The sequence below is a fragment of the Erigeron canadensis genome, chromosome 8 (assembly GCF_010389155.1).
Source record: "Erigeron canadensis isolate Cc75 chromosome 8, C_canadensis_v1, whole genome shotgun sequence".
In the NCBI taxonomy this organism is placed as follows: domain Eukaryota; kingdom Viridiplantae; phylum Streptophyta; class Magnoliopsida; order Asterales; family Asteraceae; genus Erigeron; species Erigeron canadensis.
The window spans coordinates 40,788,519-40,804,463 of NC_057768.1; the positions used below are offsets into that span (position 1 = coordinate 40,788,519).

The following is a 15,945-nucleotide window of genomic DNA, read 5'->3' on the forward strand; positions in this document are numbered from 1 at the left end:
TACCATAACAATGGTTTTATAAGTGTAGCTTATTCACACACAAAAAAAAAAAATGAAATGTTCACCCCGATAAGCTACAATTAAAATTTTGGATATTAAAATTTGTAACATCAAATTTTTTCATGTTTTCTTTGCTCTAGGGAAATTTTGCTTTACCAATTCAAAATTAGTATGCTTTAAGTGTTTCTAAAATTTCAAAGTTTATGAAAAAAGCTTTGTAATTTGCTCATTTTAAGAGGTCGGCCAAGATAGATGTACAGTGTCAGAGGGGAGATAAATGGTGTCAATCTTCCATGTCTGTCGTATGCGAAGTCATGTAACGTCTGTTTCATGGTCCACGTTCAGTGTTAAAGAGGACCGAAACATGATGTTTAGTGCCGAATCCAACAATATAAAGTCTACATGGATCTTTGAAAGAAGAAATGTGACTGTTCATAATTCTAGGGTTTGCATGGCCATATGAAATGCCTGATCTTGAATACGTGCATGTCATGTAGAAGAGTTGTACAAATCAAATGGTCCACAAGAAGACATCCTATAGTGTCCTAGAGCCCATGTTTCCATGTGAATTGGCAACTCATATTGATCTTGACTTGCACATAAGTTGAAACAACTTGGTAATAACAAGCTGAAGCTAGAAAACGCATAGCTAATTAAATTTAACTAATGATTTAAACACATGAAGACAAAAAGGGATTCTTGATCCGAACTGTTTGGATTAGAGGTAAAACGAAATCCATGAATCATGAACCTAAGTTGACAGGTACCAAATTAGCATGTAGGACCATCTTGTCGTGGCCTTTCCTAGCTAGCGTACATTTTTAAACATACTATTTTTTAAATGTTTCTTCCGGCAAAGTGATCGATAGGGTGTTTTCTTAATTTTCACTGAAAACTTCGTGTTGCGATTCGATAGTGGAAGTATGGCATACGTTGTCTTAACCGGATTCGTGCTAGAGAGCTCTCTCAAAAGAGAAATGCATATTAAATACCCGATGGGGGAAAACCCCCTATTAATCTGCCAGAAGGTACGACGATAAATGGGGGTAAATCATGTCATCATAAAAGGACTTAATTTCTATGTCTTTCCGAAAGCTTAAACACAAGACCTCATACAAGATTACAAGGAGATGATGATATTTCAACCATTGAGCTAAACCTCAGAAACGTAAATAAAAAGTTATCACACAACAAATTGAGGTTTCATATATTAATTTTTAAAACCTAAAACAATGAAAGTCCTGTCATTTAATAATTATAAAAATATATTAATACTATTAAAGAATTGACTGGCTGGTCTAAGTAGAATTTTAATTTTAGTCCTCTTCGCCTCTAATAACGAGTTGCTAATAAATTGTTTAATTAATAACACTCCCTGTTAAAATTAATAGACATTAAAACAACATACTCCAAATACAATACAACCCCACCCTAAAATAACATATACTAACCATTATATAATAAATTAATTACTGAAATGGTACCTAACGTTTGCGCCATATTACTGGTTTCATACCTTTACTTTCGAAATTATGCTAATCATACCTAACGTATGCAAATCCCCACTCGGACCATACCGGAGACCAACGCCGTTAGGTGGCCGTTAAAACCTCCCCCACGTGACTTGCACGTGAGGGGTAAATATGTAATATCGCGTTTCCTAATTACTGAAATGGTAGCTAACGTTTGCACGATATTTCTGGTTACATACCTATATGTTTATTAATTACTTAAATGGTACCTAATGTTTAGATATAATTTTTTTTTTTAATTTGTTTTATTTTTCTTTTATAAAAATTTTTCAAAACTTGTTACAATTTAATGAAAATAGTCAAAATGCACCTATAATCCACTCAAAAATAATACTCGTACAAAATAGTTATTTCATAATAAAATATAAGTTTTAAAATAGTTATTTTAAAAAAAAATTTTAAAAATAAAATTCTTTTTTAAAAATTTCGGAAATACCGCAACGGTAATACCAGAAATATCCAGGAATACCAGAAATATTGGCCAGTATTTAACGGTATTTAAAACATTGCTTTAAGCTTCGTGTCGCAGTATATACTAACTTGTATTTCTGGTATTTCTGGTATTCCTGGTATATTCTATGGTATTACCATTGCGGTATTTCCGGAATTTTTAAAAAAAAAAAAAATTAGGTATTTTTTTTAGTGGATTTTTTAAAAATTGTTTCCTCGCAAATTTTTTTAAATTGTTTTTATTATACTTTATTGCTATTTTTGGTTATACGTGAACTTTAAAACTTAAATTTTGTTATGAAATACCTATTTGGTATTATTTTTGAGTGGATTATAAATGCATTTTAACTATTTTTATTAAATTGTAACAAGTTTTGGAGAATTTTTATAAAAGAAAAATAAAACAAATTAAAAAAAATACAAAAAAAAAATAAAAATTAATAACTAAACATTATGTACCATTTAAGTAATTAAGAAACATTAGGTATATGAAACCAGCAATATCGTGCAAACTTAGTTATCATTTCAGTAATTAAGAAACACGATATTACATATTTACCCCTCACGTGCAAGTCACGTGGGGGAGGTTTTAACGGCTACTTGACGGCGTTAGCCTCTAGTATGGTCCGAGTGGAGATTTGCATATGTTGGGTATGATAAGCGTAATTTCAAAAGGAAAGGTATGAAACCAGTAATATGACGCAAACGTTAGGTACCATTTCAGTAATTAACTCTTATATAATTATATTTACGTCATATATTAATATCATTTATATCAATAGCCTACATTACTGGTCGTCACCACCATCAATACGCCGCCACCTGTCACCAACGCATTGCCGCCATCGCCGCTGCATTGCGACGAGACCATGTTATTACTTTCAAAAAGAAAATAATGCTTAATTAACCATAAAGGATACACACATCTATTTCCACGCATATAGTACGACATGATTCCAAATCTCCCCAAAAATGGTAAGAGTAATTTTCATCTTAATTTGTCATGTCATCATGAATTACTACCAACTTTCATTACCATCTCAATGTACATTGCATGTGTATGGGAATCAACATGAGGTGATCACCAATCATGAACCGATAAACTAAACAAGCAAATGGTATAAAACCCGAAAATATATTCAAAAAGGATTAAACATATGCATATTGTCGCCAAAAGTGTGGTTGTTAACGCTCCACCTTAAAAATGGTTGTTTCTCTCTTAAAAAAATGGAACTCTTTAATATCATATACTATTTTGGTACCAAAAACGCACACCCGCATATAATTCATGTCTGGAAGTCATCATTCTTACAAATAGAACAAGATGTATATAGTTTTGCTACTTGACTTTGACAAGATTTGAATATGTGGTCACATGACAACGGTGCCAATTGGTGGTTGTTTCTCTCTTCACAATAGGATTATACGTGTTTTTTTTTGTACTGGCCTTAATTAATTTCATACTAATACATTTTTAAGGTGCATCTATCTTGTCATTGTACAGTTTAAACCCATGATATATATATACCTTTTATGACTCGTTTCCAGTGTGATATATATACCTTTTACAACTACCTACATACTCTTCTAGTAATCTAGTTATAGGATCGCAAAATATATATGTATATGTAAACCATCGGGTAATAGCTCAAGCCACCAGCCGTCACTTATCAGGGGAACTTGGGTTCAAGTCTTGTTAAAAGCAAATTTAAAATAATAGTTGAGATTTACCTGGACACTAGACTGACTGAGAGATAAGTGAGTATTAAATGATAAATGGGATCAAAGTTTTCATTCAATTATCCCTATGTATTCGTATCAATGAACAACTTCAAGTTGAAAAAGCATGTCATGATCCATTCAATAATTAAATGGGGTGAAAATACAAGTGAAAATGAGTTGTCTTTGGTGCGTGTAGTTGTATTTATGGATGGAATCATGATGATGATGATACAAAAGAGAGACACCTTTGAAGATTGAATGGTAATTTAGATGAGTGGATTGGATTGACATATATCGAAACGGTGTTCCCTTGTTTTGGTGGTGGGAACGGAACGCACATGCTTCCACATGCCTTCTTCTTTCCAATTTTGATGTCCTTCCCACATTCTAACTCTTATCTAAATGGACCTACTCCTTATTCATTTACCATAATTAGAATTCATGATTATATGGTTTACATATAATTCATAGCTAGTGTATATATAATCGTGTCAACTAAAACTTTGAAACAATATATTAACTAAGGAAAAACCAAAATGCTGCTAGAAGCATGGTAGAAACATGTTTCTCTTTTACAAATTTCCCTTTGAAAATTATATGTTTTAGTATAAAATCTCTCCCCCCCTTAAAAATCATTGTAGAAGCATGCTGCTAGAATCATACTTGTTAACCCCATTAACTATAGGGACATCTTTTATTTATAAAGACGACGAGTAGTAGCACCATAGTTGTCAAACTTGTACGAGTGGTCGAGTCAAAATCAAGTAAAAACGAGGCGAATCGATGTTATACTCGTTTTGCTCCAGACTCGTAGCATGACACGTGTTTTGTTTTGCGAGTCAATACGAGTCATACTCTGAGTCACGAGTCACAAAAATAATATTTTTATTTTTTATAAACATAACTCTTTTATATGATTTCAAATTTGATTTTATTTTAATAATGTTTACTATTTTAGTATAATATATCAATACAATACAATATTTTTACAAAAAAAAATTATATATAGTTATAAAATTATATATTATTAAATATCCCAACTCTTACGATTCGAGTTACGTTTTGATTCACGATTCGAAAAATCACATTTCGAGTCGAGTCAAAATTATCGAGTCGATAACTATGAGTAGCACACATATATAATTCAAACACATATTTGCAACTTGTTCATCGTGAAATTACTATTCACAACTTAATTTCTTAGATACCGCTAGCTAGGCTTAAGACTTTTTTTGTTTTTTATAAAAAAAAATGAGTTAATAGTTAGCATTCGATATATTACTGTTACATTGATATCTAATTAAACCGTATGCAGAGCTATAATTACACATGCCTCGGATGAAACTCATGACTCTAAAACCCCCCTCCCCCCTTCAAAATAAAATAATAATAATAATCCACATCTACAAATATACAAAATGAGATTTGATGTTTAGTGGATTTTTCAAAAGATTTAAGACTAATTAAGATTTGAAGCAGTTTAAAAAGATTCACTTACAAATGTTTTCATATACTAGGTAAAATTTTTTATGGGAAATTTACATATAATGCTACAAGTTTGGAAAACTCTAAGCTTGCTTAACATCGCCATTTTAGTATAGTTCATAAAGACATATATACGACATGTACTGTAAAGTTGAGAAAGTATGCATAGAATAAAAACTTAGAATGCCGTATTCTTGATGCTCATTTTGGCCTTTAATAGACAACCTATAATTATTATGGGCATTCAAACTTAAGTTAAACAGATTAAATTCAAATACGAGTAATTTTTAGCCAATTAAGCTTCTATGCACCATGCTATTGGTCTTCCAACCACATGTTGGGCTCACAGGTGGCAATCGATGATCCTTTGGATTTGCTGGGCTAAGTATCAACGGCCCACTAGTTTGTACGCCTGAACTTAATTGCCTAGTTTCCATTCTTTTTATTGGGCTTCAATCCAATATATGCTGAATTGCTGATAGAGGCTCTGTTACCTTTGTATACAAAAAGCCTATACTCACGCCCACACTAGCATGTAACCTTAGTTATGACTAATGAGAGGGCCATGTCCCCACCAATATTGTTTCAGTGGGCAGGAGAGTTTTAAGTTCCCGGTAGATTGAAAAACAAAATACCAAAAGAATCTATAGGGCATCAGAATACAACGCACTAATACCATTCATTATAAAACTAATTTCTTTTTTTTATATTCATACAACCGAACTAAAACCAACTTGTATACCCCATTCACAATCCAACCAAAATCTATTTTTTATTTAACAAGACTAAATTTAATAAAGTTATTAATAATCAAAAATAAATACAAATCATTAAATTTAATAAAATTTCACATTAATAAAAATATAACTATAATTTTGTAAATTTTTTATGGAAATGATGTCTGCCATCTAATTTTTATTTTACAAAATGAAAACATCATATATTGTACAATGTTAGATGATACAAAGACCCGACCGACTTTAACAACTTGAAAAATAATAAGAGTTTAATGTTAAAAGAAGAATGAAGTACATAATGTATTAATATTGTAGTCCATGAATAAATAAATAAAGTATAGTATTTTAGATTTAGTGTTTAAAAAAAAAGATAAAAAAAATATATTTTAGATTTATTCATATAAATTATATAATTTATTTTAGTTAAAAATGAAGTTATATAATAAATAAATTTAAATTATACTATATATTGCTATAGATAAATGAGAAGAAAACATGCAGATGGCATTGCTGCACACATTTACTCACCCGACTATTGTTTGTTATTTATAAAGTTGGTAGTATAAAAGCATTTTAGTATTTTATTTTCACCCACTTGTCCCAACCGACTAAACAATTATACCCCGATGCTTAAGCTACTCTGATTGTAAAGATGACTTCACTATATATTCAAGGCGGCTGGTATTCCGACCAGACTTATGGTAATTCAATCAGATTATTTGCAGCGACGGTGTTTTGTCCATATCTAACTATTTGCAGCGATTACTGACAGAGGGTCCGCTATTATTTGCCAGATTTGCCATTACAGACAGGGACCCCGCATTATTTACAACGACTCGCTGCAAAAAGTAGTTGTGGTTGAGGTACCAAAATGTTTGATTGGGATACAGTGGACGATATTCAAAAGAGCAACCAAAAGTTAAAGTGGGACACACCTGTGGCCCATATACATACTCACAAAATGGTTTAAAACCTGGAAACATATCGTTAGTTTCGTACATGGTCTCGGGCATTTGACCTCGTTACAGGAGTGGTCAAACCAAAAAAACGTCCACAACCAATTAATTTGTCTTTTGTCGTGACATGCATGTCCTCACAATAAATTTCGTCATTTTTTCCCTTTTTTCTTGTAGTGAATTTCTACCTTGCCACATTAAAATCTATACCGTGTAGATAGAACATGCATGTTAGTACTAATTAAATAGGGCAAACTGCCAGAGCAATGGTCCAAGTAATTAATTGGAAAAAATGGATGTATCAAATAATTACAAATTGTCATTCCAAGGGAGAAAATTAGACTTCAATTCTTTGTAATTGTGGTTTAGTTATAAACCGGCGGGATACATAGTTTAAGAGTAGAATATATATATAGTGTAACATATTATGTTAAAAAGAAAAATAATAATTACAAAGAATTAATAATGAAACAAGAAAGAAAAAGGTGAAAGCTGTTGTATCAAATCAAATATATCTATATATAGCAAATTAAGAATTATTGAGTAGCATTGCACTCGGCGGGCATCACTTTATATCGGGCTGTATCTTTGCAATAGGAGTAATACATATGTTTACTCCTCACCCAATTCAAACCAGCTTTTTGTTGTGTTGATAAAGTTGCATACTCTGCTCCATCAACAGGGTCCAAGCTAGTACTTGCATTATTCTTTAAACATCCGGTAGTAGTAGAGCTTGGTGATTTTGGCATTGAACATCCTACAATTTCCAATTCTCCCAATGATGCTACAAATGGAGCATACTTATAGTTCACCGGATACTTTCCTCCACTCGTTGCCCACTCGGAAGCATCCCATATGGTTGTGTATAGTGACATTGGCTTCGATGGGTACACAGATGAAATCGCTTGATTGTGGATTACTTCTCTTACCGGTATGTTGTCTACTAAAAATCTGAATCAATGACAACAAAAATTTATATGAGAAAAAAAAGTGACTATATGGCGGCTGTTAGATACGTAAGCTTGAGTACTATAAAACCCCTCACATAATAATACACCAAAACTTACACAATGTGGTGGTTGTTCCAAAGGATGGTGTATTGATGGAAATCTTGAGTTGGGTCAAACCAAAGGTAAACCTTTTCTTCTCTTCCAGTTTTGACACTTCCATTTCCATACATATTTGTTTGTAGAACCCATTGCCTTCTTTTTGAGTAGCCAAGCAACTCAAAGTCTATCTCATCATGGTTCTTTGGATATGCATCTGCATTCGACATCTGAATGCATGCGCGCATATTGTATGCCATAAAAGTTAAATGATGCCATCATCTCAAATATAATGCCAATGTCACAAATCAAATTGTACAAATTAATATTACTATATGACTTACATAGAAAGCTAGTACCACTCCTGAAGTGAATCCTGCTGGCAACTTTATTGCGGCGCTAAAGAATCCATGGTAGTATTTGTTCTTTGATATCAATCCGGACCCTATATATGTATAAGAACGTACACTTCTTAATACAAGACTTATATGAATAAAAAAAATGCATATATTAGTGTTAGTTAATTAAGTTACCTGAAGTTTTGTCTAAACTGATATCAGCATATGATCCATTGCTTTTTAGATGAATATTTGATGCTCCAAATAATGTAGACATTCCTTGTGTAAACGGGATACGAGGAAAACGGTCTGTTAACCGCTCAACGGTTGGTGGTCGATAAATCGCACCCCGGGATGATACCGATAATAGCAAACTGCTAAAGGTAAATACAAGACACATGATGATGAGACATTTCATATGAAGACAAGCCATGATGATTGGTTGTTAAATATAGTCGAGCAGCTAGCTAGATATGTAGAAGAAGATGAAACAAGTAGTGTGAGTGTGTTTCTCTTTTTAAGCTTGAGTTTGGTTTATATATATAATAGAATGGATCAATTATGAAAGTGTGTGTAATTAGTGGCTCGGTTGTTGCAAAGCTGGATGTATCTTTTTAAAGATAGTGACAAATTCCGTGATTGATTTATGTCGGATGATATATTGTATTTCTTATATATTGGTTTATAACTTTTAAGTCGACGGTAATAATTAAGGAAAATATTAAATACAGTTTTTAGATTGTATTTAACGTTATAAAAACTTATACCTTTCATATCAAAAGTTCAATCCTTAAATTTTATATTAAATGTATAACTATTTAATACATTTTAACTATATCTCTTAAAAGCTTGCATTTGTTACGTGAATCGTATGTAGTACTTTCTTTTTGTAGAAAGATATATGGGTTTTAATACAATTTAAGCAATTCGACAAATATATAAACATAGTGTAGGAAGTTACGTACCAAGAGTTTAACTTAAGGAGCATACTATTACAGATAGGGCTGTAAATAAACTGAACATTTCATGAACCGTTTGGTGGGAAGTTCGTTCGTGTTCGTTCGTTTAGTTAAATGAACGAGCATGAACAAAGCACCCGTTCGTTCATATACGTTCGTGAACATTCGATAATTTGTTCGTAAACGTTCGTTTGTTTATGTTCATGAACCGTTGTTCGTGATCAATATTCGTGAACAATAGTTTGTTTATGTTCGTGAACATTTGTTCGTTATATTCATTTACAAATATAAATATTTGCTTTATATAATATATATATATATATATATATATATTATTAATACCTAACTATTTAAGAAAAAGTTTAAATAAAATACTTAATTTATAAATATTTCGTTCATTAGTGTTCGTGAACAATCGTTCATGAACACAAACGAACGAACATGAACAAGTCGTTTAGTTTGTTAATCTGTTCGTGAACCGTTCGTTAAGTTAAACGAACGAACATGAACAGGGTATCGTTCGTGTTCGTTTGGTTCGTTTACAACCCTAATTACAGAGTAGTAGGTATGTTGGAAAATGTACTTGGAACTAGTAGCTAGTTGTCTATAATTACTTTTACATAGTTGATAACCGGACTTTTTTAAGATAAATTGGGGAATTAACTTTTCCTTCCCGCAAATTTTCTCATAGATTACTAAAGTTTATAAATGATCAAGTTATCGTGAACTCGGATACTAAACACATACAATGCGTCAAAAAATTAATTTGTTGTCCGTTCAAAAAATCTAACACATTTTTCATATGGTGGAAATTAAATGTGTATGTAATTAAACTACATGTATTTTTCATATATAAATGATGACTTAATTAAATTATATATATATATATTGCCGGTAGAGCTGAGAGAAAAAAAGATTAAATTCTCTAGCTTCTGATTGGCTGTTGGTTTTATTTTTTTGTGTTTTGATTGGTTGAGTCTATTTTTAGAAATGATTTAAAATTTATTTATAGAAGAATCTTTTCATTAATGAAGTTAAATATAAAACAAATATATTAGTAATTATATTTGGAATTTAAAGAAGATGCTTAATACTTGATACAAACAAATTATTTAAAAAAATATAAAAGTTTTGATTTACTTTTAATTTAACTTGAACATAATAAAAACCAAATTAATATATGGGTTGGTAAATTGACTGCAGTCTATATAACTAGAACACAATTGTTAAACATAATGAGAAATAGTAGCTTATCAACATTATTACTATATATTTTTAAACATGTGATTTTTTAAAGTTCGTTTAAAAGAATCGGGATTATGTACTCCACCATTATTGTTCATGCAAGAATTATAACTATTTATAGTGTATAATTTTTCTCAAATTTATAATTAAATTTTTTTAACAATAAGAGCTTTTTTTTTAAAGATTCATAGAAAGCTTTATATATAATATACGTTTGTCAATTAGAACCGCCCCAATTGGGATGACAAGTTATAAATCTTTAACCTTAATCAGACCCACTAAAGTTTCATATCTTTAATTACAACCAAGACCCAACTTGCGTCAACCTGTAGTTTTGTGTGTTATTAGGTTAAATGGGTTGTTATTGGATCAATTTAGTCAAATTAGTTATTTTCGAGACAAATTGGTTGACGGGTTGAAATGTCAAATGTGTGGTTTTTTGTTAAACGGATCAATATTAATTATAAACAAATTAATATAAAACTATTTCAGGTTAGGAGGTGGACCTAGAGGTGTACAAAAAACCGGGTTGAAACCCGAACCTGAACCCAAAACTGGTCAACAACCGGGTCTGACCCAACCTGCCGGTTACTAACCGTTTGGGTTTTCGTTTTTATACCTGGTTGAGATCGGGTCTGGCACGGGTTTTGGTCAAAAAATTTTGGTAAAACGTGGTCAATACCCAGTCAAAGTTTGACCAAAAACCGGTATCAAACCGGGTTGGGTTTGGTCAAATCCGGTTTTGGTCTCATTGACCAAAAAACCGGGTCGAATTGAGTAAAAACCATTTTTGTACACTAGGTGGACCTGACAACCAAAAGAGCCAACCCGAACTAACCTGAAAAAAATCAAATTGTCGGGTTGAGATACTTGACCTAAAAATGTTTTCTTCAAATTGAGTATCGGGTTAGATTGACTATTGACAACCTTAACATGATATACCCAAAATTACATGTGTGTAAAATTTGATCTGAACTTTATATTCAATCTATCATATTAAACTTCATATATCAATAAACATGCCCAAAAAAAAAATACTAATATCATAAGACTCATAAAAATATCAATAGAACAATCTTTACAATTAAATTAAACTATATGCTTTTTTTTTCTCTTTCATAATACATTTTCTAATAATTTGACGTATATTTTTTGCAATGTATGATGCATATATCAATTTATCTTTTTACCCGATCGGTTCATATATCAATTTATCATTTTATCCGGTCACTGACCGGGTATTAATCTAGTTAGTCTTTTACTCTTGTGGTTTTATCAGATTTTTAACAAAAGTCAATCGGACTTTTATCAGAAAAATTCACAAGATCTTTTAATATATAGTATATTCCATATGAGAATAAAACTATCATTCCATCACATTCATTAATATATTAACAAAAAGAATACATATTAAAGTTGTAGTGGGTAGGCGCATGGCAACAAACCTTTCAAATTCAATTATGTTAATTGGGAATAATAAACCACTCAAAACTAGATTAATGCTCGTACGGTATGGCGAGTATGGCAATGACGAATACAATGGGGTGGTGAGAAAGGTGGCCATATTTATTCATGTTAAGACTTGATCACCAATGTGAGTTTATCAGCAAATCATCAGTGAGTCCAGTGATTCTTTGCCTATTTCTTATCCAAAGTTGTTGGTCAAGACGGAAAGAATTCAAAAAAGAAGAAGACAAGAATCACATGGTAATGTTTCCAACTCTAACATACCTTGTAAGGAAAAGTTACAGTTATAACGATTTGGTAAAGAAGACAGAGAGCGTATGTTCTAAGTACTTCTAGTCCAATGAGATATCGACAACCAGCATCACATCACATCAACATTAAGACCGATGATGTTGCCTATTTTATTCCCATATATAAGGCAATACATTGTCTCACAAATTGGTATGCTTGTCTACCAAGTGTTAGTCACACAAAGTTAGCTTTTCATCTAACATTTGTTGTAATTCTTGTTCAAGTTTATAGTGTGTCTAGACTTAACAATTGTAACTTTCCATTTACATGTTTATAAGTCAAGTTGTAACATCGATCATGTATTTACTGTTTAATCAATGATACATATAATTAGATTGGGTTCAGTGCACCGAAATGTAACTAAATACTATGATCAAATGTTTATATTGGAAACTAACTATCAGATTGGATATTGTGTGATAAGAACTTAGTAAAAATGTTCAAAGCATGAGTCGGCCAATCAAAAACTTACACGTGGAGGCTCATATGGGTTGCCACGTATGTCATATTACATAATTTAGACAATTTATCAAGTTGTTAACATACAATATCCAAAACCTTAGTTCGATTCTATTATAAACATATGGTTATAGTTAACTAAATTTTAAGGTACTTCATCCCGTTAGATTTGCATAGATAATGTTCTTGTTCTTTATTCTTGTTATTTATTGTTATTACTTTCGTTCTTATTATTTGTTAATTAATTTAACAATATATAAGTTAAGCAAAAATATTGCTATCGATTAGAGAAGTTAGATCAAAGGATTCTTCTTTTGAAAAGAAGATAAAAGAAGAGAGCCATTTAATGTATATACATAGTAGACAGTCTTTATGGGCTCTTTACTTCCCCAATTAGGGTTTTTTTTTTTGTTTTTTTTTTTTGGTAATTTATGTGGTAAATATTTTTAATTATATTTTCAACTGATATATTACTATCAAAAATACAATTTTTTTTCCACTTTTTTCTTTATCTTTAATCAGTTTTACATATATAAATAGCAGTGGTGGTTAGTTGGGATTTGTTTATACAACCAATCCGGTAACTTAGAACGGAAAAACGTGGGTAAATGTGGTTGTTATTTGGCGGTTCTCTTACGGTAAGGCAGAGTCTCTTGTACGCCGAATATGTGTGTGTGTGTGATTATGAGTCGGTTTAGCCATCCTTCCCCCTATTTATAGGGGGTCCGTGACTTAGTCCCCAAGTAGGGTTTTTGATATGCAATATATCATTTCCGAGAATAAATGATACGGTGCTATCTTTTCCCTAAAATGTGAGGATTAATGATAAGCATATATCTTTTCCTTATTTATCGAATCGTGAAGTTTATCTTTGGACGTACCCTGCGTGCCAGCGTCTGGGTGGGTACGTCATCAAGAACCTATATATGTATTCTAACTCTCTCTTTCTCATTTTTTTACCTTCGTCTCTTAAACCAACGAAACCATCAAATTTGAAAACGACTGAAGAGTGCCTGTAATGTCAGTTTTGAGTTGGAAAGAGATGAATTGAACCAAAAAGCCCATAGGCATTAGGCAACCTTTTATAATACTAGTAGTCTAGTACAGTACATTCCTTAAACAAATTTTAGTTTGCATAAGGTAAATAGACAAACATAAACAGCCACTTCTGATTATAGAACCGTGTTTTAGGTCAACTTCTAGGTTGACTCCGTGGTGATGTATTACCTATAATCGTCTGATTCGATTTATTAGCTGAATCCACTTAAGAATCAACCAAGGATTTCCAAATAAAAACGGCACATTAAAATAAAATATAGAATATATACTTCAACATTAAACGTCAACCAATAATTAAAGTAGTGTTGATGATGTTGGGTTTAAAAATAATAAAGTTTATTTTCTTCACAAAAAATGAATCAAGTTTATATTCATTGATTAGATACTCAACTATTTTTTAAAAACTAAAAATAATACATGTGTAATGCGTCCGAGATCGAAGTTATCTTGGGAGCAAAGTGAGCAGCTGTCCCCATCTTTATTTTGATATAATATAAATTTTTCTTTTTAAAAATATATTTAGAATTTTATCAATAAAAAGTAACATACAAATCAGTTCATGAACTTCAATTAGTAGATGCATTAAGTGAATTTTATATTATGAGTTTTGTTAAACGTAGTCTTTACTCAGTTAAGGTGAATTAAATAGTTGTATAATAAGTTTTTAAAATGGAATGTATAATTTTTTTTTTTATGCATAGCCCTAGCATTTTTTTTATATTTTCCTTATATTATTAAAGTAACTATGTTTAAACTTAGTAATTTTAAGTGTTGTCAAACCGTTCAAAATTTCCTAAAATAATTATATGGAGGTTATATACATACGAGTATTTTTAGAATAATTTACATGCGGTACAAATTTTGACATATATAATAGACACAAATAAAAGACTTTAAGTTAAATTTATCAAATGTTTTACCATTATTATCCATCTATTTTCATCTCACAAAATTAAACCACCATCGACTACCAAATAAGATATGCGGTCGATGAACAATATTTGAACACGGACTTCATTTCTACTTCCAATCACATGCCTTCACTCGCTTAGGGTGGAGGGAGCCGAAACGCTCAGCCTTTTCATCTCCTTTTAAATAACCAATCAAATTACTATATCTCATTTCAACCCTCCAACCTTTTTTCAACCTTTTTTTAGTGGCAACCGAAACTCCCAACTTTTTTTCACATTTTAATAATTTATCCTTAACATTATAAACTTTACATAACTAACCCTTTTTAATTTATATCTTTTATTAATAACCAAATATTACATAACACTTAAAAATATTACATTTTAAAAGTAAAAACATACACGTATGTAATAAAAACACACAATGCATAACTTAAAAAAAATCATAACTACTCTTCATTCTCATCATCGTTGATTGACATATTTCCTAATCCACGGTAAACGCGTTCGTTGAGCCACCACTTGTCGTGTTCCGGGCATTTGACTTCATCCGTTGTTCTGTCTTCCCCGCAATTGTCGTTGTACGATTCGGCCTAAGTGCATTGGTCACCCAATGTGTGACCCACCTGAAAAACATCATCGACCACCCCCTTGACCCTCTTGATCTCATCCTGCAGAAATAAAGAATATGTCTCTTCGTGCTTCGAGACCTTGCGGCCTGGTGCTTCTATAATAGCAACATGTTGCTCGCATTGTCGTCTTTTCTTGCGTAGGTAACCCAGGACCTTGGAGAGATCAGTTTGAAGGATGGTGTCCTCTTTGATATCAGCCATGATTCGTGTTTTCATCTCATCTTCGGTCAGATGAGGTCGGTGACCATTTGTGTTTTGATGATGAGGACGCCATTTGGTTAGAATGAGTGAGTGACTTTGTAAAAGAATGAAATTTAGAGTTGTTGATGGATCTAAATTGTGTCGTAAGTTTCTATTTATAGAGTGACAATCCAGGTAGCCGTTCAGGGACTATAAGTGTAAATGTTTTTGAATTTTTGGTCGTTTAAGGGACTGAAAGTGTAAATATTTTGAATTCAAACGTTACAGGGACTAATGGTGTAAATATTTTGAATTCAAACGTTACCGGGACTAATGGTGTAAATATTTTGAATTTTGAACGTTGGAGGAGCGTCTTTGTAATCTACCTATAAATACTGGGACCTTATAAAAGATTTCAAATCAAAACTCAAACTTCTATATATCTGAAATGGCTTATTCATTAAATGCCTCTAACC

At 31.6% G+C, this 15,945-nt stretch overlaps 1 protein-coding gene across 1 annotated transcript; it reads right to left on the reverse strand.

Annotated features, from left to right (window-relative positions):
- Positions 1-7,380: 7,380 nt before the first annotated feature.
- On the reverse strand, positions 7,381-8,756 carry LOC122580187 (probable xyloglucan endotransglucosylase/hydrolase protein 33). The gene is made up of 4 exons (XM_043752463.1): positions 8,462-8,756; positions 8,273-8,373; positions 7,950-8,158; positions 7,381-7,833 (listed from the first exon to the last, which is right to left on the reverse strand). The coding sequence occupies exons 1-4, from the start codon at positions 8,697-8,699 to the stop codon at positions 7,419-7,421; spliced, it is 963 nt and encodes a 320-aa protein (XP_043608398.1). The 5' UTR covers positions 8,700-8,756; the 3' UTR covers positions 7,381-7,418.
- Positions 8,757-15,945: the final 7,189 nt, after the last annotated feature.